We start from the raw sequence: 26,853 nt of genomic DNA, 5'->3' as shown, positions 1-26,853 counted from the left end.
TACAGTTAATGGAAAGTAAAATGATCATATTTCAGTAATCACAAGTACAACAACGCACTTGACTTTAAATTGGAAATGCAATAAAACCTATAGGAATTCTGACAATTAAAAAAAAAGACAGCATTGATTTTTGATTGATTGCATGTATATAGTTTGGATGAGATTTAGTAGTCCTGTGTTTGTATCTGTACACATTCTGCTCTTAGACTGGTTTTAGTGTACGGGTTTATTAAACACATTTAATGTGTTGGAACACATTATAAGTGAAAATAATATTACAGCAACAGAGTATTGGTGATTTGGGAGTTGGCCTTATTATAGATCTTTCTGAATCAGTGCTTCTCAAGCTATATGATGTGAGGGAATGGTAATTATTTTTTTCCAGTGTTTCAGGGACCGGCAACATATTTGTGTCCATTGACTATGGTTATTTCCTTCTTTCCTGGAAGCTCACTAGTGACTGGCAGCCAGTGGTTCAGGGCCAGGCACTGGTCCAGGGGCCACTGCTTTCAGTAGCAGTGCTCAGAATTATCTCTGTTGATTTCCTAATAGAGAAATAATCATTAATCCATTTTCCCATTATCTCCCATCCTGCAATTAAACCAGTACTGAATGTTTGTGGCTTACTATTGGGTAACGCTGGATGTATTGTTCTGCCAAGGATATCTCTTTTGATCTGTTCCTGATTTTCGAAAAAACTAGCCGTTCTGTAGTATACTGTAAAACAGTAATCACATTTTAAAGAACTAAAATCAATAAAGTGGATAAATTAGTGTCAGACTTCAGGATAAACATGAAGAAACTGGTGACTAGAGCTTATCCTTATAAACAGTATTTTCTTTTAAATAGTACTCATATTTCATTGAATAAGCCACATCTTTATGTTTAATTCACTTCACATTTATATACTGAGGTGGCATGTGGGACAATTGAAAACCATCACATTAAATGCATTAGGTTTAAAGATGCTCATCCAGTGAGCTTTGTGGCTGAGTAGAGATTTGAACCTGGATTTCCTCAGTACTAATCTGGCACACTCATAATTGCACCACAAAATGTTACAGCATGATTATAGACACAATGGCCTGTTACAGACAGCCAAAATAAAGCTGCTTCGAGTCACAGTGGAGATATGGCGTTTCAATGATGCATGCATCCTAAAAGTCCAGAAGTCGCACCAAAGCCATGCTCCAGCCCTAAGGACTGGAGCGTGGCTTTGGTGAGGCTTCTGGACTCTTAGGATGTATGCATCATTGAAACACCATACCTCCACTGTGACTCGAAGCAGCTTTATTTTGGCTGTCTGTAACAGGCCAATGTAACTTTAGCCTCTTGAAAAATGTCTTTTTCATGCAAAGGTTAAATTATACAGTAGTCAGTGCATTGTCTCTCCTCTCATCCTATTTTTCTTTCATTTTTAAAACAGCATGAAGCTATTTTCTCGGCTTTGATAAAGCTGATTGTTTGTTTGAGCTTAGTAGAGGCTTGTTTCTGTGATCTGTGTTCTGTTGTTCTATGATGTGTAGGTCCAGATCCTTTGCCAGAGCACATGGTCTTGGGAGTGGGACATCTTGCAAGAGAAAGGGAGTCAGAGACATTGTTGGAGGAGGAGTTAGCAGCCACTAGCTCTCTACAAGGCTTCAGCCCCAGTTGCCAGAGCTCAGCAAACAGGCAAGGGCAACAGATGGTTTGTGTGGACTTTTAGCAGTGGGAATTGGGGGGGGGGGGGCATAGTTCTCTTTTAAAGCCTACTTAAGACTGCAGAATATGGATGGCGAGGGAGCTACTGTACTCACCTAAAACAGCTGTGGTATATTTGTGTTCTTCCATGAGGATGGAAGTAACTGTGGCCCAAATTACACTGCAGAAACAATCCAGTTTGAGACCTTAACTGCACTGGCTCAATGCTAAAGAATTCTGGCACGATAATTTTGTGAGACATTTAGCCTTCTCTGTCTGACAGCCACAATAAACTACAGTTCCCAGGATTCCCTAGCACTGAGCCAAGGCAAGTAGAGCAGTCTCAAACTGGATTATTTCTGCAGTGTGTTTTGGACCTATACATACATCAAATGCAAATTGGTTTCCCTACTGGAAGAGAAGGTCTAGCAACTTGAAGCCCAAGTATCTACTCTTCTACTTTTCTTGGCCAGAGCGGAGCAGACTGCCCTGGATGAGGAACACATGGGAGATGTCTCTGAGAAGGGAGGTAGTCATTTGGAGGAATGTGATACATAGCAGCCCTTTGTAATGAATTTTGATTGGTGTGTGGGTTACAGACATACTTCTTCAGTTGACTCACCTGAGGACTGACTATTACATGGCAAGAAGTCACATCGGCCTATAAATCTCATATCTTGAAATATTGCAGGTTGGAGAAATAAATTTGATGTAGTCTTCATTTAATATGTTAAGACTTGGAGAGATCCAAGACTTGGAGAGATCCATTGTCTTAGTATCTTAAGACAATGGAGAGAATATAAAACCTTACTTAGGGGGAAAAGAAAGTTTACTTTGGAAGTCATTGGGTCTGGCCCTTGTTGAAGGGAGAAAGTCGAAAAAGCTAAAGTACAGAATTAGCTCAGGCTTGCTAGAGAGGTTAAAAACAATTAAAAGGTCTTTTTTGGTTATGTCTGTAGGCAAAGCAGTAATAAGGAAATGGTCGGGCTGCTGCATGAGGAAGATATGGGACAGTGAAAAGACAAAACTATTCAACACCTTCTTTGCTTCAGACTTCTCACAAAAGGAGAACAGTGCTTAACATGAGGAAAATAGAGCAGATGATTCAGTAGGGGAAATGCTGCACAGAATAAGTAAAGAGGTAGTACAGGAATACCTGGTTAATCTAAACGAATTAAAGTCTCCAGGCCCAGATGAACTACATTCAAAGGTGTTAAGAAAACTGGTAGAAGTAATCTCAGAACCTTTTGATAGCTAAGGCCTGTTACAGACAGCCAAAATGAAGCTGCTTCGAGTCACAGTGGAGGTATGGTGTTTCAATGATGCATGCGTCCTAAGAGTCCAGAAGCCACACCAAAGCCACGCTCCAGCTGGAGCGTGGCTTTGGTGTGACTTCTGGACTCTTAGGACGCATGCATCATTGAAACACCATACCTCCACTGTGACTCGAAGCAGCTTCATTTTGGCTGTCTGTAACAGGCCTAAATTTTCCTTTAGGATAGCTGCAAGTCATAAAGGACTTGAAGGCACATAACATAGGTGGAAAAAATGAAATGCACATATATAGAACGGCGATACCTGCCTTGACAATAGTACGTATGAAAAGGATCTAGGGAGTCTTAGTAGACCACAAACTGAACATGAGTCAACAGTGTGGTAGAGGAGCAAAAAAAAAAAGCAATATGATTCTAGGGTTCATCAACAGGAATGTAGTGTCTAGATCAGTGATGGTGCATGTTTTAGAGACCGAGTGCCCAATTCAATGGTGTTCTCGCACTGGGTGGGACTTCCCCAGAGACAGAGACTTCTGGGGGTGGAACTTCCCCATAGATAGTTAAAGGCAAGGAAGCATGGGGAAGAGGAGGAACAGGCATACCCTCAGACAGATTAATGTGCCAGAGAGGGCACACGTGCCATAGGTTCACTGCCATGGCTCTAGATTGAGGGAAGTAATAGTACCATTCTGTTCTGCTTTGGTCAGACCTCACCTGAAATACTGTGTCCAGTTCTGGGTATCACAGTTCAAGAAGGATATTGATGAATTGGAACATGTCCAGAGGAGGGTGACCAAAATGGTAAAAAGCTCTGGAAACCATGCTCTGTGAGGGGCAGCTTAGGGTGCTGGATATGTTTAGCCTTGAAAAGAGAAGTTTAAGTGGTGGCATGATAGCCCTGTTTGATGGGATGTTGTATTGAAGATGGAGGAAATTTTATTTTCTGCTGTTCCAGAAACTGGGACACAGAACAATAGATTCAAGCTACAACCAAAGAGATTCCACCTCAACATTAAGAACACCCTGATGATAAGAGCTGTTCAGCAGTGGAACACACTCCCTCCAAATATGGTGGAGTCTCCAGAGTCTGGATGACCATCTGTTGGGAGTGCTTTAATTGTGTATTCTGGCAATGCAGGGGGTTGGACTGGATGGCTCTTGAGATCTCTTACAAATGTAAGATTCTATGAGTGCCAAAGAGAAGGAGGAAGGTAAGCTTGTAAGAAATGGTCTTAGGGCAGGGAGGAGAATTGCTAGGTAATTACAAAACTCAGGACACAACCTCTGGAAGTTATTTTATGATGCAACAGCCATACTAGGGAAGGTAAACTAATTAATATTCCATACATATTCACCTAATTCAAATTAACCTTTTTCATTAATTCAATTCTCCTCTTTCATTTATTTTTCACACCTTTTATTTGTGACCCCCCAGTTAATTTTTTAAAAATCCCAAATTAAGGGCCCATACAGACAGGCCAAAATAAAGCTGCTTCAGGTCACTTTGGAGGTATGCTGTTTAAATGATGCATGCGTCCTGAGAGTCTGGAAGCTGCACCAAAGCCACACTCCAGTCCTTTATTTTGGCCTGTCGGTATGGGGCCTAAGTCTTCTTTCACTTGATTCTGTTTGCATGTCTGCAGAGAATAAGATACGTTTGATTGCCAATCCTGGTTGATCATAAATCACAGCAAAAACAAGATTCAAGTACTGTATCACGGATTGAAAATATTTTTAAAATATATAAATTCCAAACAGCAAAGCTTGTTTTTGCAATTTGAGGTAAAGGACACTATTTCACTATGCCATTGTATTTAATGGAATTGGAGCATCCATGGAGTGTGGTATCCATAGGAGGTCCTGGAACAAAACCCCAGCAGATACCAAGGGCTCACTGTAATTTCCCCCCTTTATGTTCAAAAAATATAACATGAGTAACTCTCACAGTTGCCAGAGCATTACATTTTACTTAGCAAAAGAGTTGTGAGTGTGACTACTTTACAATGTGCTTTTCTGTACCAAGTACCCTATTGATAACATACCTCACTGCTGGATTATTAAAACAAATAGTGAAAGGATAAGAGATATGTGTCCTTAGTTCATCACATGCTTGGTAGGTGAGTAAAAGCTTCTGGAAGCATTGGGGTATGACTTGTGAACAGCCCTTGAAACATGGAAAATGTATGGAATACATTGCTGCCTAAACAGATTATATAAGAAGTGAGTGTGGAAGCAAATATTGCAGGAGATTGTCTGTGGCCAATATAAAGGCAAATTCTAATCAGTGTGAAGAATTTGTAATGATAGTTTGGGGTTCCTGATTCGTAAGGGATGGGATGGTGGGACATTATTAGGGGCACTGAAGCTGTGTTAAAGAAGGTGGGCATTGTGATGTGATAGAAATATTTCACAGTAGAAACCCAAAATCTGTAATGTTGAGCCTCACCTCAACCATGAAAGGGGGAGGGGCTTAAGAATTCTTCCAAGTCCCAGATTCTGTACCAAACAACTGTGTGGAGGGGAGGAATCTTGTCACTCCGTAGCATAACTCTCATTGATATAATGAATGTGCCTGTGAAGTACCACTGCAGATGGTGTGGGGAACATTACTGAAAGCTCTTCTACGGTCAGCCCTCCTTATCCACAGATTTTCTGTCCACGGATTCAAGCGTCCACAGCTTGAAAATATTTTTTAAAAAGTATAAATTCCAAATAGGAAAGCTTGATTTTCCATTTTATATAAGGGACACCATTTTGTTATGTGATTATATTTAATGGGACTTGAGAATCTACAGATTTTGTTATGCACAGGGGATCCTGGAACCAAACCCCAGGGGATAACAAGGACCCACTGAATTCACCCTACCCCAATATTGCCTCTAGGCTAAAATCTTCTTCTTGACACATAATTCTTCAGTGCAGACAAATTGTGTTGGTTTCACAGTTTGTCAGCTGTTTATGATTGGATTATTGAGCCCTCAATTATTTGCGTTCTATCCAAGAATTTAGAAATTAGTGACATATCATTGGATAAGGTGGCGTGTTCCAAGTACAATACTAATCACTTTTTGCAATTATGCTCCTATCTATGGCAGTTTCATGTGATTTTTGGAATTGTTCCAGTTGGAAATGGAGGAAAAGGAGGATTTTTAAATGGGAAAAATATTCCAGTTGGAAGAAGACATGATGACAATGATTTTTTAAATGGGAAAAATATTCTGCAATGGCATTGTCCAAGCACAGGCTTATTGTTTCAGTAGATCCTGGATTCCATGTTTTCCTAATGGAAATCCCTATGGTGGTTTAGGTCACAAGGGGCTGAGTAAGTTATAACCACTTAGCAAGAAGCTGAGGATCAACACAGAACCTTGCTCACTTTTGCCTTTGTGTAAAACAGTGGATGAAACTTTGAGTAGAGATTGTAGAACCTCAGTGCTTCCCATATTATGTTATCTGACATGAAGCACATCACAAAACCCATATACTACTTTCAACAATACACCACTATTGAAAACTAGCAAGGAAATAGGAGTCTTTCTGACGTATGATATCCAGTGCTATCTCTACACTGATTTGCACTGCAGCTAGCTATTCTTATAAGGAAAGCTATGGACTTGGATGTTTTTTGTTTTCCAGTTGAGTTCTAAAACAGAGAATGTAAATACATATTCAGCCCAGCTGATCTGAAATTATGTTTGGCAAGAAAAATGATGGTGAAGACCAAGAGCCTTGAACAAGTTTGTCAAGTTTCCTTGTACTTCCTGAATGATAACTATGAGGAAACAACTGGAATTATTTAAATGTGGTGATTTATGAAAGCCCTTGTTACCAACTAGTAGAGGTCATCTTACTATTGTAATGGAATCTGTTGTTCATGCTTTTATGTAAGACATTATATAAGAGGAAAGTTGTTTTGTGGGACAGGGTAAAAATGTGCTAGCCAATTTGGTGAGAGAGCTTCCTCAAATGATGGAGAATTCTCCGAAGCTTGTATGCTCCTTCATGGCAAAAATTACAATAAACTAATTCTCAGCATGTCATGCTGTTCTTCCTTGACTATGTCCAAACTATTTGTACAGGAGGACTCTCTAGAAACAGTGCAATATATTTTGTGGCACTCTATGTATAACTATGTCTGCATAGAAAGTAGTGAAGAAAATATCTATAGAGCTGATGACTGACCTTTCCAATCTCAACTAATCCTTCCCCCCTTCAGAGTTGTGGTACCTTCATGTGGTGGAAGTTTGATTATTGTGAGAGGGGTTCCTCAAGCAAAGTACGTTGCAGGTAGTTCTGTTGACTATTTGAGGGATTGTTCTCTCTTAATAAAATAAAAAAAAAGTGGCACCACTTTAACTTCCGTTATGGCTTCGTGCAATGGAATCTTGGGAACTGTAGTTGAGTCATCTGTCAGGTGCCACAACAAACTACAAATCCCAGCATTTCACAACATGGAGCCAAGGGCAGTTAAAGTGGCATCAAACTGGATTATTTTTTCAGTGCAGATGCAAACTGAGTCCTTCCTCTGAAGGTGTTTACATCAGATAAATTCAGCTCGATAAAGCAAAGTGCAGCTGCTCGAGCAGTGAGCGGCAGCCACTCTGTTCATGCTCAGAGACACTCTGCTCATGCTTTGAGACACTGTATTCCAACATCTGAGCTGAGCTACGAACCCAGGCTGCATCCACACATTTCATTCCCACTTCCAAGAGGGATTTTTAATTTTGAGACACACACACACACACACCTTTTAATTCCAAGACCCATCTATCTATCTATCTATCTATCTATCTATCTATCTATCTACCATAATTTTTAATTCCAAGCCATTATAGGTTCCTTTCTTTTTATATTAAACAAACCCCTTTAAGAGAATCCTATTTTGGGAGAAAGGCAGGGTATAAAATCAATCAATAAAAAATTATAGTGCAATAGTCCATCAGTGCATGGCTTACATTATAAGACTTTATACCTTTATACATTTAAAAACTATTAAAATCACAGTAGGCTCAGAGTGCTACAGAATCATGGAATCATAGAGTTAGAAGAGACCCCACGAAGGGCCATCCAGTCCAACCCCATTCTGCCATGCAGGAACTCCCAGTCAAAGCATCCTCAACAAATTATGTAATGGAGGTGTCCATCTACATTGTAGAAAGATATACTATAGATTAATGCTATGGAAAATCACCACCTTGAGTCTGTATATTGGGAGAAAGGCGGGATATAAGAAAATAACAACAACAATAATAATATCTGGGTATTGTAGTTTTATGAGACATTTAGCATTCTTTGTTAGAGAGCTCTGGTGGCACAACATACTACAAATCGCAGGATTTTCCATAGCATTAAAGCAGTGTCGAACTGGATTATTTCTGCAGTGTGCAGCCTTATTAAACTGCAGTTCCCATCAGTCTGTGGTGCTGCTGGATAATGGGGCCTGCAGTCTAGCATTGCCTGGAGCAGGGCCATAGGACTCCACAGCCACGATTCATTATCTTAGATTGATTCCATATATTAATTAATTAATCATAAAAACATAGAGTTAGAAGAGACCCCACGAAGGGCCATCCAGTCCAACCCCATTCTGCCATGCAGGAACTCTCCATCAAAGCATCCCCATTGACATGCTGAAAAAGGGCCAGCTAACTGTATTTTATTCTATTTGTCTTTTAAAAAAGAGAAAAAACAAGGCTGGAAGGAAGCCTCTTGCCTTTTTGCATCACAGACCCACCTCTTTTTTGTTGTTGCAAAAATACAGAAATGACTGTTTTTGAAAACATTAGTCCATTCTCAGGAGAAATGTCCAGAGTAGAGTCTGAGTCTCCTTTCTCTGGACTTCCAAAACCCCAAACTGACCCTGAGAGCATCTGGTCTGACCCCCAACTCAAGGAAACTTGGAAATCCTGAAGGTTTAGATCAATTACTGAATTATTGAATTATACAAGGCATAGTGGTCTCAGGGTTTTGCTGAAGCTCAGTATGCAGAAGCACAACATTATTTTAAAAATATTGTGCATTAAATTACCTTCAGTCTATGTCTATGAGATGCATATGAAACATACATGGATCCCATCTCCCAGTATATCCCATTAGACATACTGTATATAAATATACCAAAATCTGAAAAACGCCAAAATCCAAAATACATCTAATCCTCAGCATTTTCGGTAAGGGATATTATTATTATTATTATTATTATTCTATATTGTACATGGATATAACAGCTAAAAATTAGAAGTCACCTTTTCTTTCTTTTATATTTCCTTTTAGAAGCTTCCTTCCTTCCTTTTTTCTTTCTTCCTTTCTCCCCTTCCTCTTCCTCCCTTTCTTTTCCTTCTTTTCTTCAGTTCTCCCTCCCTCTTATTCTTCCTTCCTTTTTTCCCTTCCTTCCCTTCTTCTTCCTTCTTCTGCAAAAGCACAAGGGAGGAAGGGGGAGGAGGAGGAGGAGGAGTGGAAGCCGGACTCTGAAGGAAATGAAAGCGAAAGGAGTCACAGGGACTCCCTCCCTCTCTCTCTCTCTCTCTCTCCCCCCCCTCTCTCTGAGCTTGCAACTGGCGTTCAAGCTCCTTCCTCCTCCCTCCCCCCTCCATTAAAGCCACGGAGCAGAGGGAAAAGGGGAACTTTTGTTTTGTCTTTCCTCTGTTCCCTCGCCGTGGTTTTAATGGAGGGGAGGGGGGAGGAAGGAGCTTGAACGCTCCCAGGGCCTGATAGGGGGGGTTCCGACCCCCCAACCCCCCCCCCCCCCCGGCTACATCCTTGTACAGTGGTACCCCGGGATACGAATTGATCGCGTTACGAAATTTCCGGGGTACGAAAAAGTTAGATTGAAAAAAACTGTTCCGGGTTACGAAAGATTTTTCGGGTTACGAAATTCATTTCGGCGCGAAATTCAAATCCGAAGCGCGGCTAGCGGCTTTCCAGCGCTAACGGAAAGCCTTTTCGGGTTGCGAAATGTATCGGGTTACGAACGGCGCCGCGGAACGAATTAATTTCGTAACCCGAGGTAGCACTGTACTTGCAAACCCTATGAGCACTTATAGCCTTTTCATTTAATGTTGGATATTCTTGTTGAACATTAATCCAAAGCTCTTTTAGGAGCTTAAAATCTCTTTTTCTCCCACTGTCCCAGCACAGCTCTGCATTGCTCATGACAACCTAGGCCTTACTGATTTGTTTAATGCTGAATCTCTGGCTGTACGTTTCATTAAAAAGTCAATTTGTTCAACTTGTACACAGAAAATATCATATAAAGAGCAGGTTTATACTTAGAAGAAGGAGGAACAAAAATAGGAAGGAATATCCGCAATCTAAGATATGCAGACGACCTAACATACACCTAACACAAAACATCACAGACTTGGATGAATTACTAAGGAAGGTCAAAGAAGAAAGTGCAAAGGCAGCCTTGCTGCAGAATATAAGAAAACAAAAATAATAATCACTGAGGATCTGCATGTACAAATGTGAGAGTTGGATAGTGAAGAAAGCCTATAAGAAGAAAATAGACTCATTTGAGATGTGGTGCTCGAGAAGAATGGTGAGGATACCGTGGACAGCCAGAAAGACAAACAAATAGGTCATTGAAGAGATCAAGCCTGAAATCTCTCTGGAATCCAGGATGATCAAATTGAGGCTGTCATACTTTGGCCACATCATGAAAAGGCATGACTTTATACGCTCGTCCCTCCACAGGACCCCCATGGATGTGGAACAACCACAAATAACAAAAACACTGTTTTTACCTGAGAAAACACCTCTCTAGGAATCTCTAGGTCCTCCAGTGCAACTCTGTTGTCAACATCTGCCAGGCATTGATTAATAAAATATGTGAATAATGAAATGCACAAAAGCCAAAGCCACAAATGTGAAGGGGTGAGTGTATATACAATAATGCTGGGAATAGTAGAGGGTGAGAGGAAGAGGCTAGACTCAATAAGGGAGGTCATAGGCTTGAATTTACATGACCTAAACAGAGCAGTGGATGACAGCAAGTCTTGGAAATGTCTAATCTACAGAGTCAGCATGTGTTGGGATTTACTCAAAGGCAGACCAACAACAACAGGCAAAGTTCCAAATGAACTGACCATCCGTATAATGCAATGCATTGAGAAATGAGGGAGTACTGATGTCCTGACTATGGACAACAATTGGTTAGGATGCAGTGGAGAGGAGAGCCTTTAAAAGGCCCCTAAAAGTGTCATTCTTGATGGATAGTTTGCAGAAAGGGAAAATTATGAAGTATTGTTAACTTTCTAGCCCAGTGCATTTAAGCATGAATCCTCCTTGGATGTTTTTCCCCCTTCATTTTTAGTGTAATTGGCTTTGGAAAGAGGTGTAGTGTAAGTAGTGTGAGGACAAGGAGAATGGCATGAAGGTGAGGAAATAAAAGAACCCTTACATATAGTTTTACAGTTCATTCCCAGCTGATACAAAAATGGTTAAGATTTAATTTGTTCTGATGTGATGAACCAAGTGAGAGTTCACATGTTCAGTCCTGTGGGGAGGTTTTTGTTGGCTTTTTTGTGTCGTTTGTGGAAGCAAAGCACAGTGTGTTAGTTAGCTTCCCAATCAAAGGGAGATTAATTGGGCTCTTTACACACCCTGGTTACAAAGAGGGTGTATTTCTCTCTTGATGCCAGAGTAAACCTTGAATACGTAATATAAGTCAATAATTCCAAGTTGAAATGCAAGCTATACATTTTTAATGTAGCAGTTTCTGCACCCATTATGTTGAGTCAGTCACAGATCTTCTAGAAGGACAGGTATCAATGCCCACCTCTCCTTGTTCTAGTGCATGCAGAATGGTTGTGAGGGAGGCCTTAACACCAAATGTACAAAAAGTGTGAGGCTGTGAAGAAGTTTTAAATATTACAAATAATAAACAAAAGTTGTTTCTGTAGTAAGCGAGCTTTAAAATCTGATTAATCACAAGTATGCATACTTCAGTTATCATAATGTACTTAATATGAGGTCAAATGTATTTCTAAAGAAGGGGTACTTTCTAGAAAAAATAGCCTGCAACTACTCTTGTGTAGTGGTATACAGGTGGCTAGTTTCAGCACGTTCACCTACTTGTCCTCTGATCCTTGAAACCTACATTAAAGAACAATGGTAAGGTGAAATAACCCCTAAGAAGGGATCCAGGTGCTGTTATTCCACCCTGTTCTCAGACTGGTTCAGGTAACAAGTATTTCCAGAGCAGGGATTGCTGTTTGAATTGCTAGAGTGGGATAGTAAGAACCTTTGAACTATTCATTTAGACTGCCTTTTTATTATGTAGTTGGACCGACCCTCTGTCTCAGTTCTAAACTGTTCACCTGAGTATAATTTTAAGAATGTGGCGTAAAATAAATGGTTTAGTATAGTGCTTGTACAATGGGCCCCTCCACATTTGCTGGGGTTAGGAGCAAAAGACCCCCATGAAAATGAGAAAAACTATTTTTTACTGAAGATAACACCTCTTTAGGAATCTGTAGGTCCTCCAGCACAACTGAAGGACCTCCAGCATCTGCCAGAGGTTGACCATGGAATTGCACTGGAGGATCCACAAATTCAAGGAGAGGTGTTCTCTCTAGGAATCTCTAAGTCCTTCAGCACAACTTCTGTTAGACAGACAGTCACACTGGAAGAAGTAGAGATTCCTAGAGAGAACATACTAAATGAAATCTGTGAAAAATCAAAACTACAAGAAACAAAGCTGCAAATATGAAGGACTGACTGTATAGCACTGTATGTCATTACAAAATGAATTCTTAATGGTTTAAAAATAACTTTTGATAACATGTTTACTAAATGAAATCAAATGAACCACTATTTCATGTAACATGTTCTACTCTAATGAGTAAAGGCAAAGATAAGACACAGGTATGTTCTGAACAAACTTTAGTCACACAAGATGTCTGCAGAATCTAATATAAGGTCAATGAAAAAGTCAACTGAATAGATTTTATGTTCTTTGCTCACAGTTGACAAGTTCTGTTTGGGTTGGTTGAAGAATATAGTTACAAGCAGAGTGGGATTCTATTCACTGAACACAACTTTTTAGTAGCTAATCTCACATTGCTTATAAATGTGAAGCTGTTAAGCAGTATGACTAACTAAGCAGTGGCATAGCTTGCAATCTGAGATTTTATCTCTTTAACCAGGAAAAATGTCAAGGTGGCTTTTGGGTGACTGAAGATGTATTTAGACACAGAGATACTTGTTCAGTGTGGGAGTTAGAGGCGGTGTATATATGTCCTCTGAGGTGGTATTGTCTTAGTTGCTTACTGCCTGACAGATAATTAAGGGAACAGATTTTTTATGTATCTTTACAATATTATTTCATGCTAACTAAAATAAAAGGCTGGTTTTAGGATTGGCAAGCATAACATATCAGACTGATAATGACTCAGCTTGCTCTTAAATATCATGTAGTATTTAACCCATATGACTGATATTGGTTACTTGAATCATGCTTCATTATTTAAACCCCATCTGTGCAGGCTAGTTGTTTTCTGAATTGTTAGAACAGTACAAGTATATCTCAGTTAATGAAGTATATGTGTCTCTGGGCATTATTTCTTTAACAGAAAATTTGGTGCCAAGGGGGGGGGGGGGGGGAGAGATGTCCTACATGACACACAAAAAAGAGTAGTTCACCATATTTCAACAAACCTTTTGTCAAAACTAACACATGGAAAGTGAAACGATTGAGTCAGGTGACCCATGCATAAATAAACAACGTTTTAGAGACAATTTGAGATCTTCTTTCAAAATGTATCCAGGGATGACTTTGCCTTCATCAATATCTACTTTTATTATGATTTACATTTTGGTGACCAAATGTATAGATCTATGCTTCTTAAACATGCTAGGAGTTGCTGGTGAAGGAGGCTTATTTGTTTTCCTCTTTGTTTTGTTTTTATGCTTTAAGGAGTTCTGGAGGTAGTTGCTGTTCACTTTGCCTGTTGTAGACAGGGTACACAGATACAGTAGCATCGGCTAGAGTAGAATTCCATTATTTCTCAGCTTAAAGTTTATTGCAGTATTTACTGCAGGTATTCTGCTGATTTGCAACACCAAAACTGTGTTTTCCCAGCCCTTCCTTTCCCATCCTCTCGTTGCTGATACTGATGTGGGGAGACACCTTCCTGCTTGACAAAGAAGTAAAAGTAGACCTGGGTGTAAACGGATTTGTAAAAAGGAGCTTTTTTTTAGAGGCTTTGTTAACAGAGGTATGCCTGAACAGTGTTATCTGCTGGGGTTTGGTTCCAGGAACCCACGTGAATAACAAAATCCGTGTATGCTCAAGTCCCATTAAATACAATGGCATAGCAAAATGGTGTCCCTTATATAAAATGGAAAAATTAAGGTTTGATACTTGAAATTTATACTTTTAAAAATATTTTCAAGCCGTGGGTACTTGAATCTGTGTATAAACTTCCATGGATAACGAGGGCTGACTGTATTTCTTTTTGCTGAACACTTCTAAGAATCAGCTACTATCTCTCTTATACCACCCCTATTGTTCTTTGGTGCTCTGCAGAATGCACCGAAGTAGCGGTGCTGTGGGCATTTCCTCACATGAAGCAAATCTTCCTACAACATGTCTTCAGAAAGATTCCATGTTTGCGTCTCCTGAAGAACCTAACTTCTTAGGACAAATTGAAATTCATTCAGATTGTTCAACCTAGTGCATTTAAGAAGAACCCATCTAGGGAAATGGCATATAAAGTTTTATTGCTGAGCCTTCACTATATGAAAAATGAATTTGATCATAAAATGTTAACTTACTGAAGGAAGGTTGATGCCTGTAGCATACATTGAAGAAATGTAATCCTTGATGCAGACATGTTGGAAAGAATAAGCTAATTTTCAGGGTCTTTGAGAAAAAAATCCATCTTAATGGGTAAGCCTATACCTGATGTGCCTTTATTGGTGCTTGGAAATTAAACCAAGGAAAGAGCTTTTCAATGTTGGGAAATGGATGCTTTTGAATATAATTGCAGGTATACCTTTGTTTTCATCATTGCAGTTGACAGGAGTTAGAGTGATAATGACTTGAATAGCAGTGCTAGATTCAAGTTCAACCTTCCCCCAAACTTGTGCCCTACAAGTTTTTAAGACTATGGGGCTGAACAGACCGCCCCTTTCAGCACTGGACCAGGGCCACGGCAGCGACACGCTACGGCCCCAATCTGCATTTCCATGGTGCAAAAAGGGAGCCACAAAAAGCAGCTCCTTTTTGCACTGTGGAAAGGGTGCCTTTGCTGCCACCGTGGCACCTTCTGGCACTCCTTTTGGCACTGTGTCATCTGGACACAGCATCAAAGGAGTGCCGTGATGCCACTCACTGTGTAGTCGGGTGCACGGTGTGACAGTGGCAGCAGAGCAGCATCGTGGTGTGCATCGTGTGGATGCCATGCCCCCCACTCTTCCCTGAGGCTGGTGTATAATGCCAGACTGTACAGGCTGTAAGTCTCTCAGCCACCATGTACATGGCAGGTAGTTCCAAGTTAGAGAAAACTGAATTGGCTCTACTAAAAATGCCAAGCTAATACACTGATTAGACATGAATATACAGAAATAAGCACTATTAAATTCAGTAACACTTACTCCTAGTATTTGTGTAGAATTGCAGCCCTCACCCATTTTCCAAATTGGTTAGAAGAGCAGTAGTTGCAATGCAAGGTTCTAATGTAGCTCTAATACATTTGCTTTACCAGCAGATGTTTAGCTCAACACAGGAGCGATTGTTCTGCACAGCAACCAAGATCATCGTCATTTGCGGGCTCCCAATTAAGCTATGAAAGGATTCTCCATTTGAACTGTTAATGACATAAATTGTTTATTAGAAGAGATTACATCATCTAAGGGCAGCACAAGCCTATACAATGCTGATTAAAAAACAAGAGATTGGCTTCTTGTAATAATTTTTTGAAGTGCCTCACTCCGATTAGACTAGCGAGTGAGTGATGCACAAATCAAACATGAGAACAATTTAAAAGCATAAAGCCCTGCAAGAGCATGATTACAGATACTATACTTCAGTATTTTAAACCAGTGACCTGGCAGTCACGGTCATTAGCGATTGCCACAATTTGAAGTTAATGACTGCTGACTTAAAAGGGATGTGGTCATAACTGTTCTACCTTTCTTGTAACCAATCTGCAATGATGCAGTACAATGGTTGGAAGCTATATAGCATGGCTTGTAGTACAAAGACATTTTTCTCAACTTAACCATATGGCAGGTCATTTCAGCACATTTGTTTGGGTATTTACAATTATGAGGGCAAAAATCTAATTGGTTGTCCCAACTAGAGTAGACCCAACTGCTAAATGGTAAGTCAAAATACGTAAATTCCATTGATTCATTGGGTGTAGACTAGTTGGGACTAGCAATCGGATTTAGGCCAATGTAGAGATGTGATGCTGGAGAAGAGTGCTGAGGATACTGTAGACAACCAAAAAAATAAACAAATAGGTTGTTGAACAGATCAAGCCTGAAGTACCCCTGGAAGCCAAGACAGTCAAATTGAGGCTGCCACATCATGCGAAAGTATGGATCATTGGAAAGGACAATAATGCTGGGAAAGGTTGAGGGTAATAGAAAGGAAGGAAGGAAGGAAGGCACACGACAGATGGCTAGATTCAGTTAGGGAGGCCATGGTCATGAGTCTGCAAAACTTAAGCAGAGCAGTAGAAGACAGACAGCCTTGGAGATTTCTCATCTATAGGATTGCCATGAGTAGAGCTCAACTTGAGGGATTTGTAGTTTTACAAGGTCTTTAGCCTTCTTGCCAAAGAGTGCTGGAGCCTCACCAAATGACAAATCCCAGAATTCTGTAGGATGAAGCCATGGCCATTAACATGGTGTCAAACTGCATTATTTCTACAATGTAGTTGCACCCTATTGTTACACAATCAAGGATGGGTGTCCAGAAAGCTGAGAGTGAATTAAATAGGGAGAACTTCTGTGATTTATAATTCCAGAGTTCTCAGCCAAATTCTTGAAGCAGGTTTACCATCTCTCCATTTCTCCCAAGTCACAAATTTGATAGGTCAAAGCAGCTAGTATATAGCTGTCCAGTTCCTTCCTTTCACAGTTTGCAGTAGAAGAAGAAAAACTATCTAGTTAATGGCCTTTTGTGTTTGTTCTTTCAGGGCTTTAGGATCCCTTTAGGAACTGAAGGATCTTGTTAATTATTATGCTTGGTTAACATGAACGATTACATGAGGCAACAGTAAAGATGATGCTGTTTAAGTCTATAAAGGCACCAGCTTCTTGAAAAGTTAAGTTAATAGGGTTCACAAAGGAAATCAGTCATACTCTTACGTTGTGAAAGACTTGCCTGCTAACTGATCTTTCACTCTTCCTTTCATTCGTAACCGTATATTGGGCCATATCCCCACTAGCTGTCAGGAACCATGTGCAGCTAAAAATAAGTGTATTCAGTTCTGCTCTTTTTCTTTTTTCGTTTTTTACTTGAGATCCTCTGTGACAATACTGTACATGCCAACAAACAACCTTGATACAAGTTCAGAATAATAGCACACACACATAGAAATGAGAAATTAACTGATCTATGTATTTTCTGGCCAAACTTTATCAACTACATTTTACAGAACACCAGTTAACATGTTTTTAATTCTGTAGAATTGGATCACTTTGGCTTTTATACATGCAATCAATACCTTATTTACCGTTTAATTATGAATTTTTAAAATCTCACTCTTCTAAGTAGCTCAGGACACAGTACATGTTTCTCCCTGCATCTCCAGGATTCTCATGGCAACCCTCCGCAGTAGGTTAGGCAGAGAATTGGCCTGTCCCAGTGACCTTCATTGCTAAGTGGATATTTCTGCCTGGCTTTACCTGTTCCTTATCCACTCTTGCCATTCATCTTTGCTACAGCAACAGTTAGAAAAAAGAAAGGATAGCAATTGGGGGAAATAGTATCAAGGGAAAGACAGATAAACTATTAAAAATTACTAATTTAAAAGGTTGGTCTTGTTGCATATCTGGCCTTTTATGTCATTGGCATTTGGTCATGATATCTATCCTCACAAAAAACGGCACAATAGATAATGATTTGAATAAAACAAGAGCACTTTTAAGAAAATGAATAACTGCTGCAGCATTTGTACAATGTGCAGGGAAGCCCCTTTTTATCTCTTAAATGGTATTTTATAGAAAAATCTACATTCAGTAATTAAATGTTCCAGTGAGCCAAAGGAACTGTCCAGTGTATCTCTGTGTGATTTTTGTGTTCTGGCCTTTGTTGTGAATGGGTAATTCTGCTGTATGTTTACACCAGTCTTAATCAGATATTTCCATCAGTCTAGATGAAAAGATGCAGTAGAATAATTTACTTCAGAAGAAGCAATAGACTGTAGGTCTGCATGGGTCACCATTCAAGCAGAAGCCATCTATGATTTAATGCAAGGAGTTCTGTGCAAGGAGAAAGGTGGTATATAAATTAAGTGAATAAATTCTGTATGTGGATTATTGTTTTATACATACATGTTGTAAAGCTGAGTTTTACAATAGGTTGCAAGACTGAGGCTGCATTTGCACTGTAGAAATAATGAAGTTTGACACCACCTTAACCGCCATAGCAGTGCTATGAAATTCTCAAGTTTGTTGGGGCACCAGAACTCTCTGACAGATAATACTAAATATATAACAAAACTATAAATCTTCCCTGTTAGTCTTAAAAGTGCTACTTTTAAGTGACTAAGAAATGTTTGTCAAGAATATTTCTCAAGAAACACTGGTCCAATGAAAAATATTGTTTTCCCTTTTTGTGTTAGTGTATCTCCTAGAATTGGAATTTGGTCAGACGCACAAGCTATATTCTATTTTCAGTTATTTTTTTTAAAAGATAACTGTGACTGTTCGATAAAGCACTGCTCCATGTTTCATTTCACCTTTTAATTGAAAGTATTTACATGGGGCTGTTTCATGTTGCTCAGGGTATATTTTCTTCAAGACTGGTCTGAAAAGTACAGTCCAGGAAACTGTGGCATGATGGGTTGACAATATTTTGATGAAAGCTTTAAAAAAACATCCTTCATGTTAATCCCATAATCACATTCTTCATAAAGGGCGGGAATGCAGGTTTTTGCACAGTAAGGCTTGGGTTGTTTAACTTCTTATTGACCTAGACAACCTGGATGAAAGAAACCAAACATTAATCAAGCAAATTTTATGGTCCTTTTTTCAGATTGAAATAAAAACTGTCTTCAGATTTCTTTTAGAAGTCTCTCATTTTGTATTTAGTCTATTTCTACTTGGGGTAGTTTGCTTGTCTTCTTTAGAAGTTTGAAATTTGTCACTCATCCTTGAAGCAGACAGGTTGCGGTTCAGACTTTCAAGCTGCATGAAGATGAAAAGGGGAGGAATGCTTATTTGTGCAGCTGTTAATAACTGTACAAATAAATATGCATCTTCTGATTCTACCATCATTAATAATCCAGTGGCAAAACATATCTTTCCTTCTTTCTTTTTTTTTTTACAGGCTAATATTATGAATAAATATGTCTAAATGTTTGATAAATAGATGCATCTGTTGCTCCAGCAATTACCTATAACTTTTGAGCAGGTCTTATTCAGTCTTTGTAGGGTCAAATAACACTGTATTTTATAAAAGCATTCTCAAGTTTTAGTACAGTCCACCCTCCATATCTGTGGACTTGCCATCAGCAGATTTGAGCATCTGTGGATAGCAAGCCCGTGGGGGTAGTGGCAGTGGAGGAGGAGGAAGAAGAAGAAAAAGGACGAATGGTGGCAGCTGTGACTGGGGGGGGGGGTAAGAGGAGGAGGAGGAGGAAGGAAAAGGAGGAGGAAGAGCGGTGATGGCAGTGATGGGATGGGATAAGAGAAGGGGGGAAGGTGAAGTAAGAGGATGAGGAGGAAGGAAAAGGAAGAGGAACAGTGGTGATGGCATAGAATCATAGATTTGGAAGAGACCACAAGGGCCATCCAGCCCAACCCCCTGCCATGCAGGAAATCACAATCAAAGCATCCCCAACAGGCAGTGATGTAATGGGGTAAGAGAAGGAAGCGAAGGCGAAGTAAGAGGATGGGGATGAAGAAAAAGGAGGAGGAAGAGCCATAGCAGCAGCAACAGGGGGGGGGGGGAGAAGAGGAGGAAGAAAAGTTAAGATTTGTTTATATGTATTCATTGCCTTGAGTCCCTATATTGGGAGAAAGGCAGGATATAAGGAAATAAAATAATAAAAATAATTAATCCCCTGCCACCTGCTGTGGTGAGCGGTGAGGCTGGCTCCGGGGGGGGGGGGCAGGGGTCAAGGTGTCCTTGTCCTCAATGTTGGCCACACCATCATTGGGTACTATGGGACTTGAGCATCCAAGGATTTTGGTATCCGAGGAGCGATCCAGATAAAGGAGACTCAACTTGTACTGTCCTGCGATTTGGGAGGATAACTAACCATGAGCCAACACTGCCTTGTAACATTCCGCTAACAGCAGCCAATCAGAAATATCTGTTTGTAGAATTGTGTCTTTAGGTGACAGAGCCATATTGAAATACAGTATAAGACATCCATTTTGTGTTCTTTTGCAATTGTAATGTCACTGCTTAAGGAAGAGCCTTTTTAAACATGAAATATCTTCCACCCTTGCTTTTGAACAAGTAGCCAGTAATTTTTTTTTAAGGAATGTTTTCACAGCTTGCAAATTTTTCACAGATACCTTTTGGAAACAAGCCTGAACCAAAACTATCAATCAAAAAACAAAAGTTACTAAACTTTACATAAGTGGCAGCAACTACCACATGAAACTGGTTTCTTTTGAATAGTCATTACATTCTTGGTACTGTAGATAAAATATTCAGATGGTGCTCTTAATAAACTTGAAGGTGTAGGACCATCTAAGTTGGCTGCACTTGTTTATCATATGTTAATGAAATAAAATCTCCCCAAATATTAACATACCCACCCCAATCTTTCCCTTACTCCTCACTGTCACTGAGACTGAGATCCATGTGGCACTATTTCAAAAGTGCTGATTTAGAATGCAGGATTGGCTGGGCGTGAAAGCCAGCCTTCATGTAAAACCACAAGTTTGTCTTGAAAATCACAGCTGGAACCCAAGAGCTCCTTGGGATTTATTTAAAAGACTGATCAAATTGCCCGCATTAATGGAACTGTTCAGAGTCTGAAGGTTACAAGGAAACATGGTATCATAAAACCTTGCTTAATGTAGTTTTTTCCTGCTTCTCATTTGAACAGTGGGTTTTAGTTGGTTCACTTAATATTTAAAAATAATTGTGACACACACATTAAGTCAAGTGGAAACAGCTGATCTTATTAAAATGAGCTTAGTTCAGACTTAAGTCAGATTTCAGTGGTAACTGTGTACACTTGATTTTGTATGCATTCATCCCATTGTGTGTACATGTAGAGTGTGTGTGTGTGTGTTTACACACACAATAATGATACTTAAAATAGATTTTCTTTTTCTTGCAAAAAAATTCTGTCCAATATTGCACTCTCACCTATCTCTGCTTGTACTCCATTGATACAAAAGGCTCTTACCTCTTTTACCATTACTTTAGCATATAGTTCATAAGTGAGACTGGTTTGGATTAAAAAATAAAGCGTCTAGATGTTACTTTTCAAATTTTGTCTTAATTATCTCTTTCATCCATGCTTCAAAACTCAAGCATGAAGCATCTACTCATGCAGAAGCTTGATAAAGCTGTATGCTTCTCAGTTGTAGCTGGCCCTTGCTTAGCATGGGCTTCATCTTGCCTAAGTACATAAGAATATTATCAGTAATAAAGCAATAGCATTAGTGAGTACATTTCTACACTGCTTATCAATGCACTTAAGTACTCCCTAAGCTGGCAAAATGTCGGGAAGAAAATTTTCTAGAACATGGCCACACAGCCCGAGAAACCCACAAAAAACAATGGATGCCGGCCATGAAAGCCTTCGACTTCACACTCCCTAAGCGGTTTACTATGTGTAAGCTAATTGCCCCCAACAAGCTGGGTATGCATTTTAGCAACCTCGGAAAGATGCAAGGGCTGAGTGGACCCTGGAGCTGTGCCTGGGCTCAAACTCACAACCTTGTGGCTGTGAATGGCTGCAGTACCAGCATTTAACCACTGCGCCATCCAGTTTTTGTACTGTTTTTTATGAGGAATTAATTAAGGCATGCATCCTCTAAGCGTAAAAGGTCTTCACTGGTCCATACAATTAATAGAGGTTGCTGTTCCTATGGGTTCCATAATCTACAGAATAGTTACTACTGTATTAAGTAGTCCTTATACATTTTGAAACAAATATGACAAAACCATTGAATATACAGTTCTACATATAGTTAAGCTGAAGGAATGAGACCATGGCATATCTTTTTAAAGAAGAGAGCAACTAGTTCATTTTATTTATTTGCATTCCGCTTTTTCACAAAGGAATCAAAGCAGATTCCAAGAGTATAGATAAAACATCAAACATTTAAAAATTATAATTAAAAAACCCCAAAATCCCAACCCTCCCCCATCATAAAAACAGTGATCAACCCATAAAAAGAGATCAAACGTTAAAAAAGAAAGAAAAAATTGTCCATACTCCTTGAATTCTTTTCAGTTTTTGTTTCTCGAAATATACAAAATCTGAAAGATGCATGTCAATCTAATTCTTGCTGCTGCTTCACAAACAATTTTATCTACTGGTAGTTTTTCCTTGAGAGACAGTGTGGTGTAGTGGTTTTAGCATTGGACTATGACCCTGAAGCCCCATGGATCAAGTTACTACTTAGTCATGGAAACCACTGGGTGATTCAATCTCTCCACCTCAGAGAGGCAAAGGCAAACTTCCTCTGAAGAAACCTTGCCAAGAAAACCCTGTGATAGGTTTGCCTTAGGATCGCCGTAAGTTGGAAACAACTTGAAGGCACACAACAACAACATTTGCCTTAGCTGAAAATTTTTCATTTATACAAGTCAAGGCAAGCAGGTTTCCCTGATTTCCTCTTATCTATTTAAGTTCTTTTTGTCCCCTAAAACATTCTTCCTGAGAGTTGTGGAATTTTTCACAATAGAATACAAAAATAACCTAAGTGCCCCTCAAATGTTTGCAGTCCTAAAAGAACACTGATATGAAAAAAGTGCTGATTGTTCAAGCTTTACTTTCTTGAGTCATTGGTTAGCTACATAGAAGCTTCCTACACTGTAATTGTTTGTGTGCTGTCTATATGAGGAAATTTTCTTCTTATTCACATTTTGGGAGAGACTGGTCTGGTCTATAGCTTGATGACTACGTTGTCCATCCAGTAATTTTAGGTTGTTAACTTGTAGAATGGTAGCATGTATTAACAGCATTTTGTGCCAAAGTTTAACATCATTAAATAATAATATTGAATAATAAACTGTTTGCGTCATTTCACAAGCAAAAAAAATCCATCCTATTTGCAATACTAGCATGCTCTTCAGTGACTCTCCTATATCGGTGAACAAAGCTCTATTATGTAGAGATGTCAATAAGAGATTTCCATAAGCACTCAAGTCCTCAACATATATATTGTCATTTTAATAAACTAATGGAAAAACTTCTAGTATAAGTAGCTGATTGAACTGCACTGGCAATTGGGTCTCTTCTAAATTACAAAACCTCTTTAGCCAATGCAGGTGACAGTCCTCCAAAGACAGTACCCACTCTGTATTGAGCACATGGTGAGTTTAAGTGAATTGTATGAAACAGGACTATGAGGTTGAGAACAAGGTAACTAATTTGTGTGCTACATATCTTTTCAGAGTATTAAATTAACCAGTCTCAGACCTTGGAATTTACTGACAAGCAGGATTCTGATAATGGTCTGTGTTCTCGACCAGTCTCCAAATCATGTGGCTTCTGTGAATGGAAAATGGCCAAAGCCTATCACACATGAGATAGGAGAGTGGAACCATTTTCAGCTGTTGCTTATCTCTTGCCAGTTTCGTGTTGCTTAGTGTGCACAAATAGGCTGAAAATAACAGTTGCAGTGACTAGCCAAAGCCAACTTTTTTTCAACAGATAAGGCAGCTATGGCATGTTAAAGGAACTTAGGCCCACTAGCTTGGCCAGAAAAAACAAAATACTTTCCTTGGCAAGCACATGGCAAGACAGCTATACTTACTAACTATATCAGTCAATAAAAGAAGAGTGTTATACATGTATACATTCAGTATACTGAAGTGGCCCTTGACTTATGAGTCTCCTCTTTTCCCTTAAGAATAGCGCCTGTTTTCTGTCTTAAAGTTTTGTCAACAAAACTCTATTCCTGAATAAACTTAACCTAAGACAGAGTGTTGCTTATTTTCTTTTCTGGCAGATTCTTATTCAGCCTCCTCCAATGAAAATGGTGGAAAGTCAGAATCTGTGGCCAATTTGCAGCCTCAATCATCCCTCAATTCCATCCAGAGCTCCCCAGGCCCAAAGCGCTCAACCAACACACTGAAAAAGTGGCTAACAAGCCCTGTACGCCGACTGAACAGTGGCAAGGCAGAGAGTAACATCAAAAAGCAGAAGAAAGTACGTGAAGGAAGGAAGAGCTTTGACCTGGGATCTCCCAAGCCTGGGGATGAAACCACACCTCAGGGAGACAGTGCAGATGAGGTACAGGTACACGTTAACTTTAGAAGTATGCTAATTTAAACCTAATGGTTTCATTTGTGGTAGTCTTTTTATTGTATGTGATTAATTTGGATGGGGGACCACCATAGAATACCAGGAGCTATGGGCTATATTTCAGAGGAAGAAACTGACATAACCACCTCTGAGTACTCCTTGCCTGAGAAAAACCTATGTCATTCATAGGATCACCCAAACTTCTTTCAACTTGTAATGATAATTCTGTTGCTTTCAGAAGAGCAAGAAAGGTTGGGGTGAAGATGAACCAGATGAAGAATCTCATACACCACTCCCTCCACCAATGAAGATTTTTGATAATGATCCTACACAAGATGAAATGGTAGGGACTCTGACCTTTTTCTCCTTTACCTTGAAATAACTTCTAAAAAAACATTCTGCTAGTTTTAAGGTTGGGCATGATGTTTCATTAGACTATTATATGTTGAACTTTGCTATACATCTCTACTTTCTTTATAGAAAGAATGACAGTATGTATTCCAACTTCAAAGTCTTTCTTACAGTGCCTAAGGATATTACTCTCCTCGCCTCAAGCCAGAATATTCATGATCTAGCCTGCTTGTTTCTTTAGCTTTTCTTCATTTGTTTTGCATTTCATACTTTTGCTGTAGGGCAGTGGCTTTCAAACAAATGAGCTGCAGGAGAAAAACACAGTGTCTTGTGGCACATTAGAGACTAACAAGCTTTTATTTGGTGCAAGCTTTCATGGACTGCAACCACAAGACTGCTTGCTGTTTTTCTTGCAGCAGATTAATATAGCTATGGTCTTGGAAAACAGCTGTAGCCTAATATATCCTAGTGAAAATTTTTGCTTCACAATGGAGCACTGGCCAGACACTTCACCATCTCCTTTTATGAAGTAAGAGTAGGCACTGAAACATACCAAAAGCTTCTCCTGCAATCATTAGGTTCAAAGAGAGATCACTAGTAGTGGTGAAGAAAGAGGAGACCAGCCTGCCATTATTGATTTTCTCAATAGGAAACCTTTGATAAGTATCCAAGGAACCTCTGAGTTCCCAAAAAACTGTTTGAAAATCACTGCTGCACAACAACAGCCTCAATGTGTGCTGTTCTAGCATAATATTGGTGTTGAATCCACCTGTGTTGCAGGGGGGAAACTGAGTGAATCCAGAAAATTCCTTTAACACAAGGACCACCTTCTGGAAAAGCAGTCTGTTGAATGTTCTTCCTTCTCCTCGTCTTATTTTTTTTCATGTCTTCTTGCGATAAATATCCTATACCAATGCATATGTTAAAATCTGTGTGTCTTATGTCTCAGTTTTTCAATTGTATACTTGTTCTATGCCATTTCTGTAACAAGTCATGAAACTTCTGGGTTTTATCTGGAAGAAAATTTTATACATATGGTTGTGCTATTCCAGCGCCCACCCACTGAAAAATATACAGTGCACCCTTTTTTTATGCAGGGGATCCATTCCGGACTCCCCCATGTAAAACAAAAAACGGCTATGCTTGAGCCCCATTTAAATGAATGGTGCTCATGCACACAGTGGTGCAGCGGCGCACCCCATTCGTCCATATGGGACACACCTCCCCTTCCTCCCCGTGTGGCTTTCAGCGTATGTTGAAAGCTGCATAAAGCACGCCCATGTATAATGTGGATGCACTGTACATGGTTTGTTCACATTCTCTTATTATTTTTTAAAGTGTGTTTCGGCAAATTATGGATATCTATACATTTTAGGCCACATGTTTTATTGAAATGTGCATATGGTTTTGTGCACATTTTTCTCTACAAAACACATTGTAAGGCTAGCACAAGTAAAGTGCATTCTCTTTCATTAATAGTTTGTTAGCAGACTTGAAAGGTGCAAATTAGATGTTTGTTCTTGCAAGTGAATTTCTTTCTCATCATCACATTTGGCTAATCATTAGATGCCAGTGATTACTCATATTAATCTAACTTTTTTACTTTGTAGAAGGAGCAAGCTGAATTATCTTTCTGTTCCAACTTAAATAAATAAATAATTTTTTTTTGTTTTTTACTTGTTTTATATCCTGCCTTTCTCCCCAGAGGGAACCCAAGGCGGCTCACAAATAAAATTCTAAAAAACATATTAAAATAAAACAGTTAAAATCTCATCTAAAAACAATATAAAATTCTAAAACATGAAAACCACACTAAAACCATGATACCCACCCTATATAACTAATAGCCAAGTCAGGAATTATGGGAGTCGAAGCCCTAAACATCTGGAGGACCAAAGGCTAGGAACCACTGCTGTAAATTATAG

The 26,853-nt window shown here is 39.4% G+C and overlaps 1 protein-coding gene across 3 annotated transcripts in view; it reads left to right on the top strand.

The window, feature by feature from the left end:
• KALRN (kalirin RhoGEF kinase) overlaps positions 1–26,853 on the top strand; it is a 719,845-nt gene that overhangs the window by 625,261 nt on the left and 67,731 nt on the right. For all 3 annotated transcript variants that reach the window (XM_089520231.1, XM_089520232.1, XM_089520233.1), the window contains 2 exons: positions 24,282–24,565; positions 24,816–24,920. In XM_089520231.1, coding sequence (XP_089376357.1) covers positions 24,282–24,565; positions 24,816–24,920 — 389 coding nt within the window. The remainder of the gene's footprint in view (positions 1–24,281; positions 24,566–24,815; positions 24,921–26,853) is intronic.

This window comes from Sceloporus occidentalis, unplaced genomic scaffold (assembly GCF_023333645.1).
Source record: "Sceloporus occidentalis isolate IW3139 unplaced genomic scaffold, rSceOcc1.0.p SCAF_4, whole genome shotgun sequence".
Lineage (NCBI taxonomy): Eukaryota > Metazoa > Chordata > Lepidosauria > Squamata > Phrynosomatidae > Sceloporus > Sceloporus occidentalis.
This window is presented reverse-complemented; position numbering and strand designations above follow the sequence as displayed.